This window comes from Anoplolepis gracilipes, chromosome 13 (assembly GCF_047496725.1).
Source record: "Anoplolepis gracilipes chromosome 13, ASM4749672v1, whole genome shotgun sequence".
NCBI lineage: Eukaryota > Metazoa > Arthropoda > Insecta > Hymenoptera > Formicidae > Anoplolepis > Anoplolepis gracilipes.
The window spans coordinates 1876949-1894078 of NC_132982.1; the positions used below are offsets into that span (position 1 = coordinate 1876949).

The 17130-nt window shown below is 31.1% G+C and overlaps 1 protein-coding gene across 1 annotated transcript; it reads left to right on the forward strand.

Annotated features, from left to right (window-relative positions):
* Nucleotides 1–1755: 1755 nt before the first annotated feature.
* On the forward strand, nt 1756–16150 carry LOC140672315 (uncharacterized). Its single transcript, XM_072904365.1, has 6 exons — nt 1756–1969; nt 2138–2418; nt 11751–11858; nt 14329–14414; nt 14500–15532; nt 15956–16150. Exons 1-6 carry the CDS (start codon nt 1756–1758, stop codon nt 16148–16150), a joined length of 1917 nt encoding a protein of 638 aa, XP_072760466.1.
* Nucleotides 16151–17130: the final 980 nt, after the last annotated feature.

The window sequence follows — 17130 nt, forward strand, 5'->3', positions numbered from 1 at the left end:
CACGTAACGGGTGGTTCGCGAATTATGGGACACCCTGTATATATATATACAGGGTGTCCCATAATTTATATATATAATTTGTATATATATATATATTATATATATATATATATATATATACAGGGTGATTCAAAACAACCTGATATCTTTAAAATGACATATTCTTGAGTAAATTCTAAGACAATTTTTCCTTTACCAAAATTTGATTTGAAGCATAGTTTTTGAGTTATAAGCAGAAATAGTTAGCAAATCACGCGTCAAGTAAAGAAGGTAGGTAGGAGCGGCGCCGCGAGCGCGGGCGCAGCTGACCGTCCGACGGGTGATTACCATCGCATGAATCGCTAACTATTTTATCTTATAACATAAAATTATACTTTAAATAAAATTTTGGTAAAGAAGAAAATGTCTTAAAATTACGTCAGGAATACGTGTTCCTTAAAATAACGTTACTTTAATGACCAAAAGTTGTTCCGGATTGCCGGCCGTCGGACGTATACACTTTAACCGTCTCCGTGCGACACTCCTTCAATTGTCGTCGACGAGTTCAAACCGATCGATATATTGATTTTCCGGATCAGCTGAGAGAATCAATATTTTTTCAAAAACGGACGACACAGACATCACGGACACAACACTTGATTGACACAATACAGATTACAGCGATAACGAGTTTATTGTTTATTCACTCACTACCGATTCACCGATATACACCGCGTGTAGCAATCAGCTGATTGCAGCGTCTGACGGCCGGCGATCCGGAACAATAAGGAACACGTATTCCTGACGTAATTCTAAGACATTTTCTTCTTTCCCAAAATTTTATTTAAAGCATAATTTTATGTTATAAGATAAAATAGCGACTCATGCGATGGTAATCACCCGTCAGACGGTCAGCTGCGCCCGCGCTCGCGGCGCCGCTCCTGCCTGCCTTATTTACTAAACGCGTGATTTGCTAATTATTTTTGCTTATAACTCAAAAATTACGTTTCAAATCAAATTTTGGTAAAGGAAAAATTGTCTTAGAATTCACTCAAGAATATGTCATTTTAAGGACATCAGGTTGTTTTGAATCACCCTATATATATATATATATATATAGGGTGATTCAAAACAACCTGATGTCCTTAAAATGACGCTATATATATATATATATATATATATATATATATATATATATATATATATATGTTCTCTACCATTTTGCGATCTTCGTAATAATTACCGAGAAATTAATTAACAAAGATTGACAAATCCGGGCGAGTACAAGCGCGCGAGAACCCATCCTGCTGCTACGCGGTTACTGGGCACTTATTGAATGATAGGAGGAGCGGTTTACAACTCGGAATGGATGCGTGTGAGTAGCGAACAATATTGTTACGTCCCTGCTTAGCGTTCCCGCGCCGCGTTACATTGCCGCTCGTTATGGCAAAAGAAGATCGTCTCCGGAATATCGGGCGATTCGGTTATCAAACGGCGGACATTTCGAGAGATCTCTGACAGCTGTCGAGCTAAACGGTCGCGTCTCATGTTAATATTTGTGTTATCGTTATTGGTGTTACTGAAGTTCGTGTTACCATTAAAGTTATCTTTTTAATACAAAAGTGTATATTTATTTACGAGTGCGGTCCGCGAGTGTCAATTGCGTCGCGTCGCGTTCGATATATATATCAATCCCGCTGACGTAACATTTTGGGGGCTCGTCCGGGATCGTCTGGATAAAATCTTGCGGACGGATAACATAATTGTGCAAAAGTGATGGCATCCGGAGAAGGAGTAGAAAATACAGAAGTTGCTGGACCGTCGACTGCAGCTATGTCACGGAAAAGGATGCGAGCCGCTACGCCTATTAGAGCAGCAGAAAATACTGCGTTACAAGCTGCATTACAAGAAATACATCAGCTGCGTCAGGAACAACGACAACAGAGAGCTGATTTGGAGGAGCTCCTGCAACAACGAGATGAAGAGATCCGTCAGATGTCCGATCGTTGAATCCAGCTAAGTTCTTTTCAAAATAGAGAATTAAGAGAATCTATTGAAAATCGTGACATATTTAATGAATTTGGCTATAAATTAAAGCCGGACATTTTTGATGGGAGTGTTCCGTTACGAGAATGTTTCGTATAATTTGATTTGATAGCGCAGGCGAATGGATGGAATGATGCTTTACAGACAGTTGCTTTAGCTTCGAATTTAAGAGGTAGAGCGCGTTCTGTTTTAGATGGTGTTTTTGAAATTGAGAGTCTTTCGTTTGGGGAATTGAAATCAAAATTAGAATTGCGTTTTGGAGAAGGACATTTGGCTCACACATATTATACACAATTTACGAATCGAAAACAAAAATTGTCAGGAGATTTGCCTACTTTGGCTTCAGGTTTAGAGAGATTGTCGCGTTTGGCATATCCCGAATACTCTCATGAAGTGAGAGATAAAATTGCATGTGCCCAATTTATTACCGCGCTGTTAGATGGATTTATAAAGCGAACCCTTCAATTAGAGAACATCTCCTCCCTGAAATCGGCTGTAGAAAGAGCTATGGCCGTAAAGGTTATTCAAGAAAATAGTTTCCCAAAGAATCGAAATGAAAACGGGAATAAATTTAATAAATTTAATAATGGGAAACAAAATTATTATAATAATAAATTTTCTAATAGAAATAGAAATGAGAATAATGATAAAGATGGAAATAAGAATAATAAAGATAATAATAAAGATAATAAAGATAATAAAGATAATAATAAAGATAATAAAGATAATAAAGATAACAATAAAGATAATAAAAATAATAACAAGAATTTTGATAAAAATGAACAATTTAATAAAAAAAGATATCAGAGAAATAGACGAGATCAGCGAGGAGAATGTTGAATTTGTGGTTCGTTAGATCATTTTCAGAATTTCCGGTAAAATCTTCAGAGGAAAACAAGGAATAGTCGAACTTTACGGGGCAGGCTCGACTGTAAGTTATTATGCCCCGCAAATTGGTGAAAATAATTTAATTGTTAAAAAATTTATTAAGTTAAGAAAAGGTATTTTCGAGAGTCCTTTTTGTTATAAAGGGAGTGTAAATAAAAGAAATTGTATTTTTAAAATTGATACGGGTTCCGACGTTTCAATATTGAACAAAAGATTGGTGAAAGAGTCTAAATGTAAGACTTTTAATGGGGACTATTGCCTTAGATACCCAACTGGTGAGGAAGTACCTATATTATTGAAAGTTAATATTGATGTGAACTTAGGAAAATATTTCGAAAAAGATGTTCCGATGTTAGTCGCCGACATTTCGGATGATTGTATATTAGGAGTTGATTTTCTTAAACGGATTAATTTAGAAAGAATCTTTGACTTAGCTTTTGATTGTCAGGAACATAAAATTTTTTCTTGCTCGCGAGTAGTTTCCTCGATTAAAGTACCTCATTTTTTAGAAGAGCTTTTCCATCAAAATTTAGATCATTTAAATCTTGAAGAAAAAAATATTTTTGCAGAATTTTTACAGAAATTTCAGGATGTCTTTTTCAATGGAAATATAACTGAAGGTTGTGGATTGCTAAAACATGAGATTAATTTGAGTGACTCCAAACCCATTAAACAGTTTCCTCGTAGAATTCCTGTTCATCTCCGAAAAGAAGTAACTGAGATTATTCAGGATATGAAGCGTCAAGAAATTATTGAAGAATAGAATAGTCCTTGGATATCTCCTGCTGTTTTAGTGAAAAAGAAGGACGGTTCAATAAGATTTTGTATTGATTACAGGAAGCTAAACGCAGTAACGATTAAAGACTCATATCCTCTACCAAGAATAGATGATATTCTTGACCAACTCTCAGAAAATTCTTGGTTTTCTATATTGGATTTGAAAAGTGGATATTGGCAAATAAAGCTTCGCCTAGGGGATAGGCAAAAGACAGCATTTTCTGTTGGAAATGGACTTTGGCAATTCACAGTTATGCCTTTTGGTTTGTGCAATGCCCCAGCTACTTTCGAACGGCTTATGGAAAAGGTTCTTCCAGAAATTTTATCTAAGATCTGTTTCGTTTATTTGGATGATGTAATTGTTTTTAGCAAATCATTTAATGAAATGATAACAAATTTAAAAAAGGTTTTTCTTCGCTTTCGTTCAGCTAATCTAAAAATTAATTCAAAAAAATATTCTCTTTTTAGAAAGAAGGTAAAATATCTTGGTCATGTTGTTTCTGATAAAGGAATATCTACAGATCCGGAGAAGGTTAGTGCCGTAAAGAATTGGCCGGTTCCTCATAATACGAAGCAAGTCCGAAGTTTCTTGGTTTTTGTTCCTATTATAGAAAGTTTGTTAGAGGATTTTCTTTGATAGCTAAACCTCTATTTGAATTAACTGGAAATCGAGTCAAGTTTAAGTGGACACATTATTGTCAAGAAGCTTTTGAGGAATTAAAACGAAGATTGATTTCTTCTCCTATTTTGTCTTTTTCGAATGAATGTGAGGAATTCATATTAGATACCGATGCTTCAAATCATGGAATAGGGGCAGTTCTGTTGCAAGTCCAAAATAATTCTGAAAAGGTTATCGCCTACTATAGTCGAATTTTGACTAAAACAGAGAAGAACTACTGTGTTACACGTCGAGAATTATTGGCTATTGTGGATTCTATAAAATCTTTTCATCATTATTTGTATGGAAGAAAGTTTCTGATTCGCACTGATTACATTTCTCTTCGTTGGCTTTTATCTTTTAAAGATTTAGAAGGACAATTGGCTCGCTGGATGGAGAGACTTCAACATTACGATTTCGAAGTGATTCATCGAAAAGGTCGTTTGCATCAAAATGCCGATGGATTATCGAGACGATCTTGTGCGGAGAGAGGGTACAATTATTGCAATAAAATAGAATCGAGAGAAAAGTTGTTAGCACGTTACCTTCAAGGATAATGATCTTGAGGACTGGAGGAAACATCAACTAGAGGACCCGATTATTTCAATTTTTCTACAAGCAAAGGAAGAAGGCATACGCCTTCTTCGACAAGAGATTTCTGGTCAGGATAGTTCATCAAAAATTTATTGGTCTTATTGGGATTCTTTAATTGTAAAAGATGGGGTTCTTTTAAGAAAATGGGAATCTTCGAATTCAAAGAGAATTATTTTTCAAATTATTGTTCCGAAGAAGTGTAGAACTCAAATCTTGGAATTAGCTCACGATGCTGCTTCTGGTGGTCATTTTGGAGTAAATAAAACGTTGGATAAAATACGTAAACGTTTTTATTGGGCTACTTGTAAGAACGATGTTGAGAATTGGTGTCGTTCTTGTGATCAGTGTATCGCAAAGAAAAGTCCTTCTGGGAAAGGGAAATCTCTTTTAGAAATTTTTAATTCTGGGGCTCCATTTGAGAGAATTCAGATGGATATTCTTGGTCCTCTTTCCTATACTACGAAAGGAAATCGTTATTTATTGTTAGTGGTAGATTGTTTCTCTAAATGGGTCGAAGCCCTTCCTCTTAAAAGTATTAGGGCTAAAGTAGTAGCAGAGGCTTTTGTAGAACAAATAGTTTCTCGTTTTGGAATTCCTCTCGAAATTCATACTGATCAAGGGAGAAACTTTGAGTCAAAACTTTTTCAGGAAATTTTATCTGTGTTAGGAATAAGGAAAGCCAGAACTACTGCTTTACATTCTCAATCAAATGGTCAAGTTGAAAGACATCATCGAATAATTTTGGACTATTTAGCCAAATTTATTTCTTTAAATCAAAAGGATTAGGATAAGTGGATCTCTATGTATCTTTTAGCCTATAGATCATCGAAGCATAAAGCTGGTTATTTTCCTACGGAATTATATTTTGGTAAAGATCTGAGGTTACCTTTGGATTTACTTAGGGGAGTTCCTCCGAATGATGGGATAGTTAATTCATTTGGAAATTATGTACAGAAATTCAAAGAAAAATTAAAGGATATTCATAATAATGTTAGGCAAAACTTAAATGTTTATTCACTTCGAGCTAAAATTCGTTATGATAAAAAAGTTAGAGATTTGCATTTTAAGGAGGGTCAGGAAGTTTGGTTTTTCAATCCTCGAAGAACTAAGGGCAGAAGTCCTAAATTACAAAATAATTGGGAAAGTCCTTATAAAATTATTACGAAACTTAGTGATGTCGTTTTTAGAATTCAAAAATCCCCGAGGCTTCGATTTAAACTAGTGCATACAGATAGATTGACTCCCTATTTTAGGAGACAGGATATTTATTAGAAACTTGGAACCCGACAATATTATTTAAGATTTAAGATATTCGTTGGATTGTTTCTCTTTACATATATATTTTATGATTACAAGAGATTCTAAGAGGAAGAAGATCAAAAGATCGTTGAACATACAACAATTTTGTTATGAAGACTGCCTCACTCACGGTTTTTGGGCCGTGGTTTTCCCGTGGGTCAGAGGGCAAATACCGAGGCAGGGACTAGAGGAGTCCTTTAAGGATGACGGGTCCACGGTAGTTACCCCCCTCTTGTCCGAAGACATCGCAACCAGAGCGGGAAATAGAAGAGTCCAAGATGACGAATGATTAGAGTCGATTGGGATCAGGAATAACGGTACCTAACCTGTAGCAGCAGCCCAGGGTAGAGTAAGGAAACCGTTTGGATTCCCTGGAGTCGACGATGGAACGATATTCTCATCGTAGGGTTTGATGGCTGTATCCTGAGGAAGTTGATTGGGGCTGGAAAAAGCAACGCTCGGTAACCTGCAGCAGCAGCTCAGGATAGAGCAGGAAGTCGTTGAGGTTCCCTGGAGTCAACTTTTAGATAACGGTCAACCCATTTATTGGAACAATTATCGGGACGACAATTTTTGAAGAAGGGGGACAGTGTTACGTCCCTGCTTGGCGTTCCCGCGCCGCATTGCATGGCCGCTTATTATGGCAAAAGAGGATCGTCTCCGGGATATCGGGAGATTCGGTTGTCAAAAGACGGACATTTTGATAGATCTCTGACAGCTGTCAAGCTGGACGGTCGCGTCTTACATTAATATTTGTGATATTGTTATTAGTGTTTCTGAAGTTTGTGTTTGTTATTAAAGTTATCCCTTTTAATTTAAAAGTGTATATTTTATTTACGAGTGCGGTCCGCGAGTGTCAGTTGCATCGCGTCGCGTTCGATAAATATCGATTCCGCGGACGTAACAATATGTATATTTATATATATATATATATATTGTTAAGGGGGTTTTTAGTTGGTATTCCACCCGGGATCTAAGGTGGTGAGACCAACATAACCCCATCGGACCGGCCGGTGGGGTATGTGTAAGTGCATTTATCCCCTGTCGCAAAAAAAATATAGAATAGAATTATATATAATTATTTATTATTATTATTATAGATTTTATTTCGTAAGTTAAGATTGAGCAAATCATATGCGTACAACATTTTATTTATGTTAACTTTGTATAAAAGTAAGTTTATTATATGTTACATATTTATAAACTTTATTACATGTTTATTATGTATTTGGTAATCATATATATTGTCATACATATTTTAAAATGTTAAACAATATGTCGCAATATAAAATTATTCGAAAAGTAAATAATATTTATATTAATACAGTAATTTTTTTACAATTATAACATGCATGATACCAATATATAATAAACATGTAAGATATATAAACATACAACATATAATAAACTTACTTTTATAAAAAGTTAATAATTGACGCAAATAAAATATTCTATGCATATGATCTGATTAATTTTGGTTTACGAAATAAATTCTACAATTTTATCAATTAATTAATATAATTAATTAATAGTATAATTAAATTAGTATAGTTACTTTTGAAAATATGTTGAATTATTATATTATTATGTTATTATTTTTGCAATTTTTTAATAACTTTCCATTTTAATTAATAGAAATATAAATTTGCACAATTTTATAATATAGAAATATATTAAATTAATTTACTCAATATTTTATCGAACATTTAATGCAAATATAATTATTTTAATCAAAAAATTTAACCATGCAAGTTTTTAATTAAAATGTTATAGTGGACTTCCACACCACCTATGAGGTTCCACTATTGGCGCGTTAGGTTTTTGTAATGTGGACCTTCGCCTGGAGCTCTATTGTACCACATTTTATTATTTTATACACATATATTTTACGTTTCTATATTTTTATTTACGGGGTGTGTCTTTTGCACACATGGTGTCTTTTACAGACATGGTGTCTATTACAGACATGGTGTCTTTTGCAGACATGGTGTCTTTTGCAGACATGGTGTCTATTACAGACATTTTTATCTGAGAAAAATAAAAAATCCTACTATTTATTATATTTATTATATTATATAAACAACAATGTCTGTTATTCATATAATATTATAAATATAATATAATATAATATAATAATAAAGAAAATAAATTCACTATCTTTTGTATATTATTATTATATATCGTTGCATGATGAGGGACCAGCAATATCATTAATATCTGCAGCATATAATGTAAGACTGCTTTTCTGTTTTTTAGGAGGCTTCTTATACAATTTATTCCACGACATGAGGCATAAATGTTTTTCATCAATTTTCATTTGTAGAACAGTTTCTTTTCTCGCTTTTAAAGCTGATTTAAAAACACAACACAAAATAGCGTTTACAAAAGTAGACGAAAGTTTATTTCGTTTTTTTGTTTTTAAATCTGTTAAACGGAAAATATTCTTTCTGCATCAACATTTCAATTTGGAAGACATCTAACAGCATTCAAAAAAGATTTGAGATTGGGATATTTGTCATTATTACTGGAGTATTGGATTTGTAAAAATTGTTTCCACATATCATCAAAATTTAATTGTAATAGCTTTTCTTTTTCTGTTAATGTAAAATCTAAATGTAAATTAAACCATTCTTTTTTTAATCCGTTTTCATCAAAACCGCCAAAAGTATCAGCTATAAAAGAAATATCATTGAATGATGTTTCTCTATCAATATTTAATATAGCTATGTCAGGCTGAAAAACTTTTAATTTAGACAAAAATTCATTATTAATTGGCAATCTTTTACTAATTTCTTCAGCGGCAGTTACATAAAATTGCAAACAATTCTATCTAACGTTTATAACTGTATCTGTGTGACCTTCTTTAATTAATTCATTTAAGTATTCTTCGCAATCAAATCCTAAATAAATTTCTTCTAAAGATTTTTGATTTTCTTTTTCATCAAATTTAATATAATTGCATAAACAATCCAAAAGCTTTGGTTTTAAAAAGTTTTTACAAACTGTGGTTAAAAATTGTAATGATTTTGGCTGCAATAAATGTATTCTAGTTTCTATAGCTTGGAAAAATGCATTAAATGAATTAAAAAAATTCAAAATATATTTTAAAAATAATAAATAAGCTTTTGTATCTATATTTTGCATTATAGACAATAAATATGTTCCGATCTTTGTTTTTTCGCTTACGATATTTTCATTCAGAAATAGCTTGACAGTATTCCAAGACTCAATAAGTCTTTCAACACATGAGTGGTAAGAAAGCCACCGTGTATTAGACAATTTTAAAATTTTTCTTGAAAACATTCGCTGAATTCTTTATAAATAGCCGAACGTTTTGGACTAGAGTTAATAAAATTTGTAAGTTTTTTTATAAATTCCTCGCAATAATCGGGTATTTTAGCACATGCAGCATGTGCAACCAATGTAGCCGAATGGCATGGACATGCAAGTGTTATTAAATTTATACAAATTTTTTCTAATTTTTTTTAAACGAAAGATGTTAACCTGTCATTACGGACGCATTGTCACATGACAAGGCAACAATATTTTGAAAAGGAATATTTAATTTCCACATTTCATATTTAAATGCTTTAAATAATTTAAATTTCTCTGCGCTGCAATCTCTGGCATCAATATTTATTAATTTTACTAATTGCGAGTGAATGTTTAATGTTTCCTGATCAATAAATCGAACAAGAAACGTCATCCATTTTTCATTAGAAATATCAGACGTTTCGTCTATGAAAATTGAAAATTTAGTATTTTGAATGCTGTTAACAACACGATCTCAACTGGACATATTACATTTGAAATTATGTTAAGTACATTTTTTTCGTCCCATACTCATATTTTTTAAATCATTATAATCTTTTCCTATTTCTTGGAAAAGAGTCAGAATTTTATTTGCCGTTTGATACGATATATTTTTATTGGAGATTAATGCAGCAAAGCGAATTTCTGCTATTTTCTTTCGCTCTTCAAATGACAAAAGAGATTCATTCACATTTATATCTTCATTAGATATATTTGTTTCATTTTTTTTACACATTATTTGATGTTTTTCGGATTCTGCATGACGATAAATCTGACACACTCCACCGGCAATAGACGTATTACAAAACGTGCAAAAAGATGAATTTATGTCATCCGATACTTCGCGTAGCCATGGTTTAAACAGTTCGATGTCTAACCATTGTTGTTGAAAACGTTTTTTGGATATTGTTTTATTTAAATTTTTATTATCATTATTCGATAATAATGTGTTTTCTTTAATATTATTTTTATGACACACAGAATCCGCATGTCTTAAACCGTGTGATGTACACGAAAAATTTCTATTGCACACAATACAATGGAAAAGGCTTTCATTTAATGATACTTTACGAATCCAAGATTTAAATTGGTCATCACTAAGCCAAGCTTCTGAAAAGTTTCGCTTAGTTCGCTTCTTTTTAATTATATCACACATTTTTACAGAATGTAAAGATTGGTAAAAGCTAAGACTATAAGAATGAAAGAGATAAAAGTATAAATAAATTGGAAAAACTTACAATCTCGGGATAATTTAAAATTTATGAACAGATATTTAACACAAGCGCACGTATTACTATTTTACTTGCACTAAATAAAGTGACAAAGCAAAGGATATTACGATTGCGTGATAAAACAAATGCATCATTAATTTTCTATCGGTAATTCAATGAATTATTACATTAGAAACATCATAGAACAAATAAGCCACAAATTTTCAAACGGCAAGATTAGTCAATTATAAGAAATTAAGATGTCAGGATACGTTATCATTACATTATAGCGCAGTCAGGTCAGATGGCGCGCAGTAAATAAAAAGGATAAAAAGTAAATACGTTATCAAAGGACGCACAGATGGCAATAAAGTTTAAAATGGCGGATCCGGATATGTCACGTAAGTAATGCATTAAATTATTTTTTATATTTCTTATGAAAGTATTATATCTATAGACTGTCGGACAATTATAAAAATAGATATAAAAATGCAAATACATATATATATATAAATAAATAATAAATTCATTCTTTTTTACAAAAGAAGTCGTCGAAGACTTAAAAAGTATGTCGTTGGATTCGACTATCGAACAACTGCTATAACAACTGTTGCAGCAGCAAAAACAGCAACAACAATAACAACAACAGTTGCAAAAGCAAATTAATAATTTGAGGGAACAGCTGCAAAATCCTCAGCAGCCGCAAATTTTGGAGCAGCCGCCGAAAATGTCGGAGCAGCCGCCAGAGCAAGCCACCACAACCGGCGCAGCCGGCCGAAGAAGAGAATAAAGAAAGTAAGTTCATTATTAAATGTTTATTTTTATAATATTTTAGTATGGAACACAAAAAGCTAAAAGATGTTTTAAAAATATTTAAAAAACCATGATATGTGTCTCCTGACGTAATTTTTGTAAATGATTTTTTCATATGTTATAAATTATTAATTTCTTTATTATTTACTTATATATATGCTTATTTGTTACAGAACGAGGACGTGGGCGCGGAAAGTCCCGCGCCCGTTGGTACGTCCACGGGCGACGGGGAGTTAATCCTCATTATAGAGGCAAACGAGGCGGCCGAGGCGGAAGGAGTGGTCGGGGTGGCCAGAGGGGCCGTCCGATTGTTAATAATTATTATTTTTAAAATTAAAAATTAATAATATTATGTATGTATATACAAATAAATAAAATAAAAATAATATAAAAAATATAACGTCATCTAATTAATTGTATAAGAATCCACACATCGCAGAAAAAACAGGTGTACAAAAAAATATCATGTCTGGAAAAGACACCATGTCTGCAAAAGACACACCTCGTAAATAGAAATATAGAAACGTTAAATATATGTGTATAAAATAACAAAATGTGATACAATAGGACTCCAGGCGAAGGTCCACATTACAAAAACCTAACGCGCCAATAGTGAAACCTCATAGGTGGTGTGGAAGTCCACTATAACATTTTAATTAAAAACTTGCATGGTTAAATTTTTTGATTAAAATAATTATATCTGCATTAAATGTTCGATAAAATATTGAGTAAATTAATTTAATATATTTCTATATTATAAAATTGTGCAAATTTATATTTCCATTAATTAAAATGGAAAGTTATTAAAAAATTGCAAAAATAATAACATAATAATATAATAATTCAACATATTTTCAAAAGTAACTATACTAATTTAATTATACTATTAATTAATTATATTAATTAATTGATAAAATTGTAGAATTTATTTCGTAAACCAAAATTAATCAGATCATATGCATAGAATATTTTATTTGCGTCAATTATTAACTTTTTATAAAAGTAAGTTTATTATATGTTGTATGTTTATACGTCTTACATGTTTATTATATATTGGTATCATACATGTTATAATTGTAAAAAAATTATTGTATTAATATAAATATTATTTACTTTTTGAATAATTTTATATTGCTTAACATATTGTTTAACATTTTAAAATATGTATGACAATATACAGGGTGGACCATTTTAATCCATCCAATCGAATATCTTGAAAAGAGCCCGTGAGAGAAAAATGTTTCAGACAAAAGTTGTATGGTTTCGAGGGGGCCATAAGATGGTACCATTGGTTTGACCTTGAAAAGTCATTTGAAGGTCACGTGAAGGTCACTTCAAGTTTTTTAAATGGAACATCCTATATATTTTTACATATTCTTGTAGCTCATCTCGAGAGCTTTCCAAAACACTTATGACAAAGTATTTTTCATTAAGTATTTTTTGAGTTATAAGGCTTCAAAGTTGCAGTATTTTGACATAAAATACAAGATATCTCGTAAAATATTCATTTTTTGATTATCTTACTCTAATACTTTTATGCACAGAATAACGAGACGAATCAATTGGTATAATTAAAACACATAATTATGTTAAAGTAAAAATGTGTAACTGTTAGTTGCAAATTCAGATTTTTAAAATCTGTAGTATTTTATGTCAAAATACTTGTAGTATTTTATGTCAAAATACTACAACTTTGAAGCCTTATAACTCAAAAAATACTTAATGAAAAATACTTTGTCATAAGTGTTTTGGAAAGCTCTCGAGATGAGCTACAAGAATATGTAAAAATATATAGGGTGTTCCATTTAAAAAACTTGAAGTGACCTTCACGTGACCTTCAAATGACTTTTCAAGGTCAAACCAATGGTACCATCTTATGGCCCCCTCGAAACCATACAATTTTTGTCTGAAACATTTTTCTCTCCCGGGCTTGGTTTTCGTGATATTCGATTGGATGGATTAAAATGTCCACCCTGTATATGATTACCAAATACATAATAAACATGTAATAAAGCTTATAAATATGTAACATATAATAAACTTACTTTTATACAAAGTTAACATAAATAAAATGTTGTACGCATATGATTTGTTCAATCTTAGCTTACGAAATAAATTCTACAATAATAATAATAAATAATTATATATAATTCTATTCTATATTTTTTTTTTTTTTTTGCGACAGGAGGTAAATGCATTTACGCATACCCCACCAGCCGGTCCGATGGGGTTATGTTGGACTCACAACCCTAGATTCCGGGTAGAATACGAACTAAAAACCCCCTGTTTATAATATATATATATATATATATATATATATATATATATATATATATATACACGCAGCAATAAAAAGAATTTTTATTTTTCAATTTATTTTTTATTTATTTATTAACTTTTTTTTTAACAATATATGTGTATATATATATATATATTATATATATATTATATATATAATAAATTATATAATATATAATATATAATATATAATATATATATAATAAAAAGATTTTGTCATAAATAAGCTGTGAAGGATGAGAGAAAAGCTATACATATAAGACTTAAGATTCAGAGCGAGCCGTGAGCTACGCGCATCGTGTGATGCCGCGTTGCTTCGCGAACTCGGTAGAAGGTGAGAAGAGGACAGAAAACATATATCTCTCCTTCTCAGTGTTGTGAGACGGGCCTGGTTTTCTCGCGCATGCACGGCCATGTTGTCTGTTAGGCTAGTATTAACAGACACGTACCTAGACAGAGGAGGTATGGGCGCGAAAGTTTTGGCGGGCTCAACGTGCAACGGACAACGGAGGACTGCAGAGGTTGGATACCAGTTGTTGGTAAGTAAATATTAAATTATGGATTGTAATAATAACAGTAGTAGTAGTAGTAGTAGTAGTAGTAGTAGTAGTATTGGTAAAGGAGTTGTAAAAAACGTAGACTTAAAAATTTTCAACATTCTTGGCTAGATGAAAATGATTTTAAAGGATGGTTAACTCCTCATCCTGACATACAGAATAAAGCGCTTTGTACTGCATGCAATAAGGCCATCAAATGTTGCAAAACAAATTTAACTGCACACTCACAGACGGCCAAACATATAAAAAATGTAACTTCGTCTAATTTTGAAGCCACCGTTAGTAGTAATTTATCGCATAAAGATAAGGTTAAACGCGCCGAAATTAAATTATCTGCTTTTTTTGCTGAACATAACGTAGCTTTTTATTGCGCTGAACATTTGACTCCTTTATTAAAAGATATTTGTATAGAGCCCAAAGTCGTGCAAGATCTTTCACTTGCTCGAAATAAGTGTGCAAATATTGTTAAAAATATTATAGCAAAACGTGAAGTCGAGACAATTGTTCAATATTTACAAACATGTAAATTTTCTATTTTAATCGATGAGAGTACAGATATATCGGATACTAAAGTAATGTGTTTACTCGTAAAATATGTTTTGCCTGTAAATAAAAAACTTACAACTCAATTATTAGAATTATTACCTTTAGACGCAACGGATTGTTCCGCGAGTAAAATTTTTGAAATATTTAAAAACTTTTTAGAAGAAAAAGAAATTCCGATTAAAAATATTGTTGGAATGGCGTGCGATAATGCACCGGTTATGATCGGATGCAATAATTTTTTTATGTCTCGTCTTAAAGTAGAAGTACCGGAATTAATAACGTTAAATTGCATTTGCCATTCATCCGCGATTATAGCCAGCAAAGCTTGTGAAAAATTACCAAATTTTTGTGAAAGTTTAATTAGAGGAGTTGCCACTTATATTTCGGGCAGTGCGAAGAGATGTGCAGTTTTGGGCGAGTTTCAAGATTTTTTCGAAATTCAGCAAAATAAAATGTTAAAATTATTGGAAACGAGGTGGCTTTGTTTGCACAAATGCGTTGTTAGACTTCTCGATAATTGGGAAGTTTTGAAAAATTATTTTATTTTAGCAACAGTAGAAGATAAATTAAAATCTGCCGAACTTATTTTAGATTATTTAAACGATAATTCCATTAAAGCATATTTGCTATTTTTAAAATATTCCTTACATTATTTCAATAATTTCAATGCATTATTTCAATCGCGTGATATATTAATACATAAATTATATGAGAGTAGCCAAGAATTAATATCAAAAATAGCTCAAAATTTTGTAAAAATTGATATTTTAAAAGATATTAGTAATTTAGATACAGAAAAAAAAAATAATATTCAAAATTTAGAAAATGTATATGTAGGGCCAGAATGTGAGAGAGTTTTGGATACATTATCTTTGGAACATTAACAACAGATTAGATTGAAATGTTTGGATTTTTACATTACTGCAGTTCGAGAAATGCTTAAACGTTTGCCTTTTAGAGATACACTTTTTGAACAGTTAACTTTTTTAGATCCCAAAATTGCTTTGTATTATGAAGGTAGATTAAAAATTAAAGATTTAACTTTTATTGCAAAACGAGTATTGAAAGATATTGACATAACTGATTTAGCTTTTGAATGGAGAATTTTGCCATCGAGTTTTAATGAAGACCGGAAAAAAGAATTAGCTTCCTTACAAATAGATGAAATGTGACAAAATATTTTTAAATCTAGAAATTTCGATGGGGAAAAAATGTTTCCAAATTTAGAATTATTAGTTAACGTAGTTCTTTCTTTTCCCCACTCAAATGCTGAGGCCGAACGAACTTTTTCTATTGTAACAGACGTAAAAAATAAAAAAAGAAACCGTTTATCTAATGAGTCAGTCGTTTCAATTTGTGTAGTTCGGTCCAGTTTTCAAGCGAAAAATATTAATTGTATAAATTTTCAACCTGACTCAAGGCATCTTGAACTGCATAATACTCAAAATTTATATAGAGAAAAAGGCAAATCTGATGGTGCTTAATTATATTCTTGCTTTTTTATTTTTAATTTTTTTGCAAAATTTTTAATTTTTAATTAATTTTCACACATCTAGCCAATATTTATTAATGCATGCTACATACATATGTGTCTTATATGTGTATATTAATTTTATTTATTATTCAGATTTACTTTTTGCCAAAGATAATGCAATATTTTTATTTTTAAATACATATGTATTATATATGTATATTAATTTTATTTATTTTTTAGATTTACTTCTTACCAAAGATAGTGCAATATTTTTATTTTTAAATTATTTAGTCTTATTATTTAATAAACTTAAGATATTTTCATTATAGTCATTAAATATAATACGTTGATATTTTTATTAATTTTATTAAATTTTTAGTTTTAAAGTTATGAAAAATATATATTTTATTTTATTGTTCATTTTATTGGTCATCTACGACGTAATATTTATTTTCTTTTAAATTTTAATATTAATATAAAGATTTAATTTTAATATTTATGAAATAATTTTATTTTGTATTTTAATAAATGTATTTTTGTTTTATGAATACTGGTAAAGTTTTTAGCAGTTTTCCTTACCCTTGCAACAAATGTTGATATACCATAATTTTTCTGCCAAATTAAATTTTTTATTTTGTTATAAGTATATCTTGTTTAAAGTTATTTTTATATCCTCCC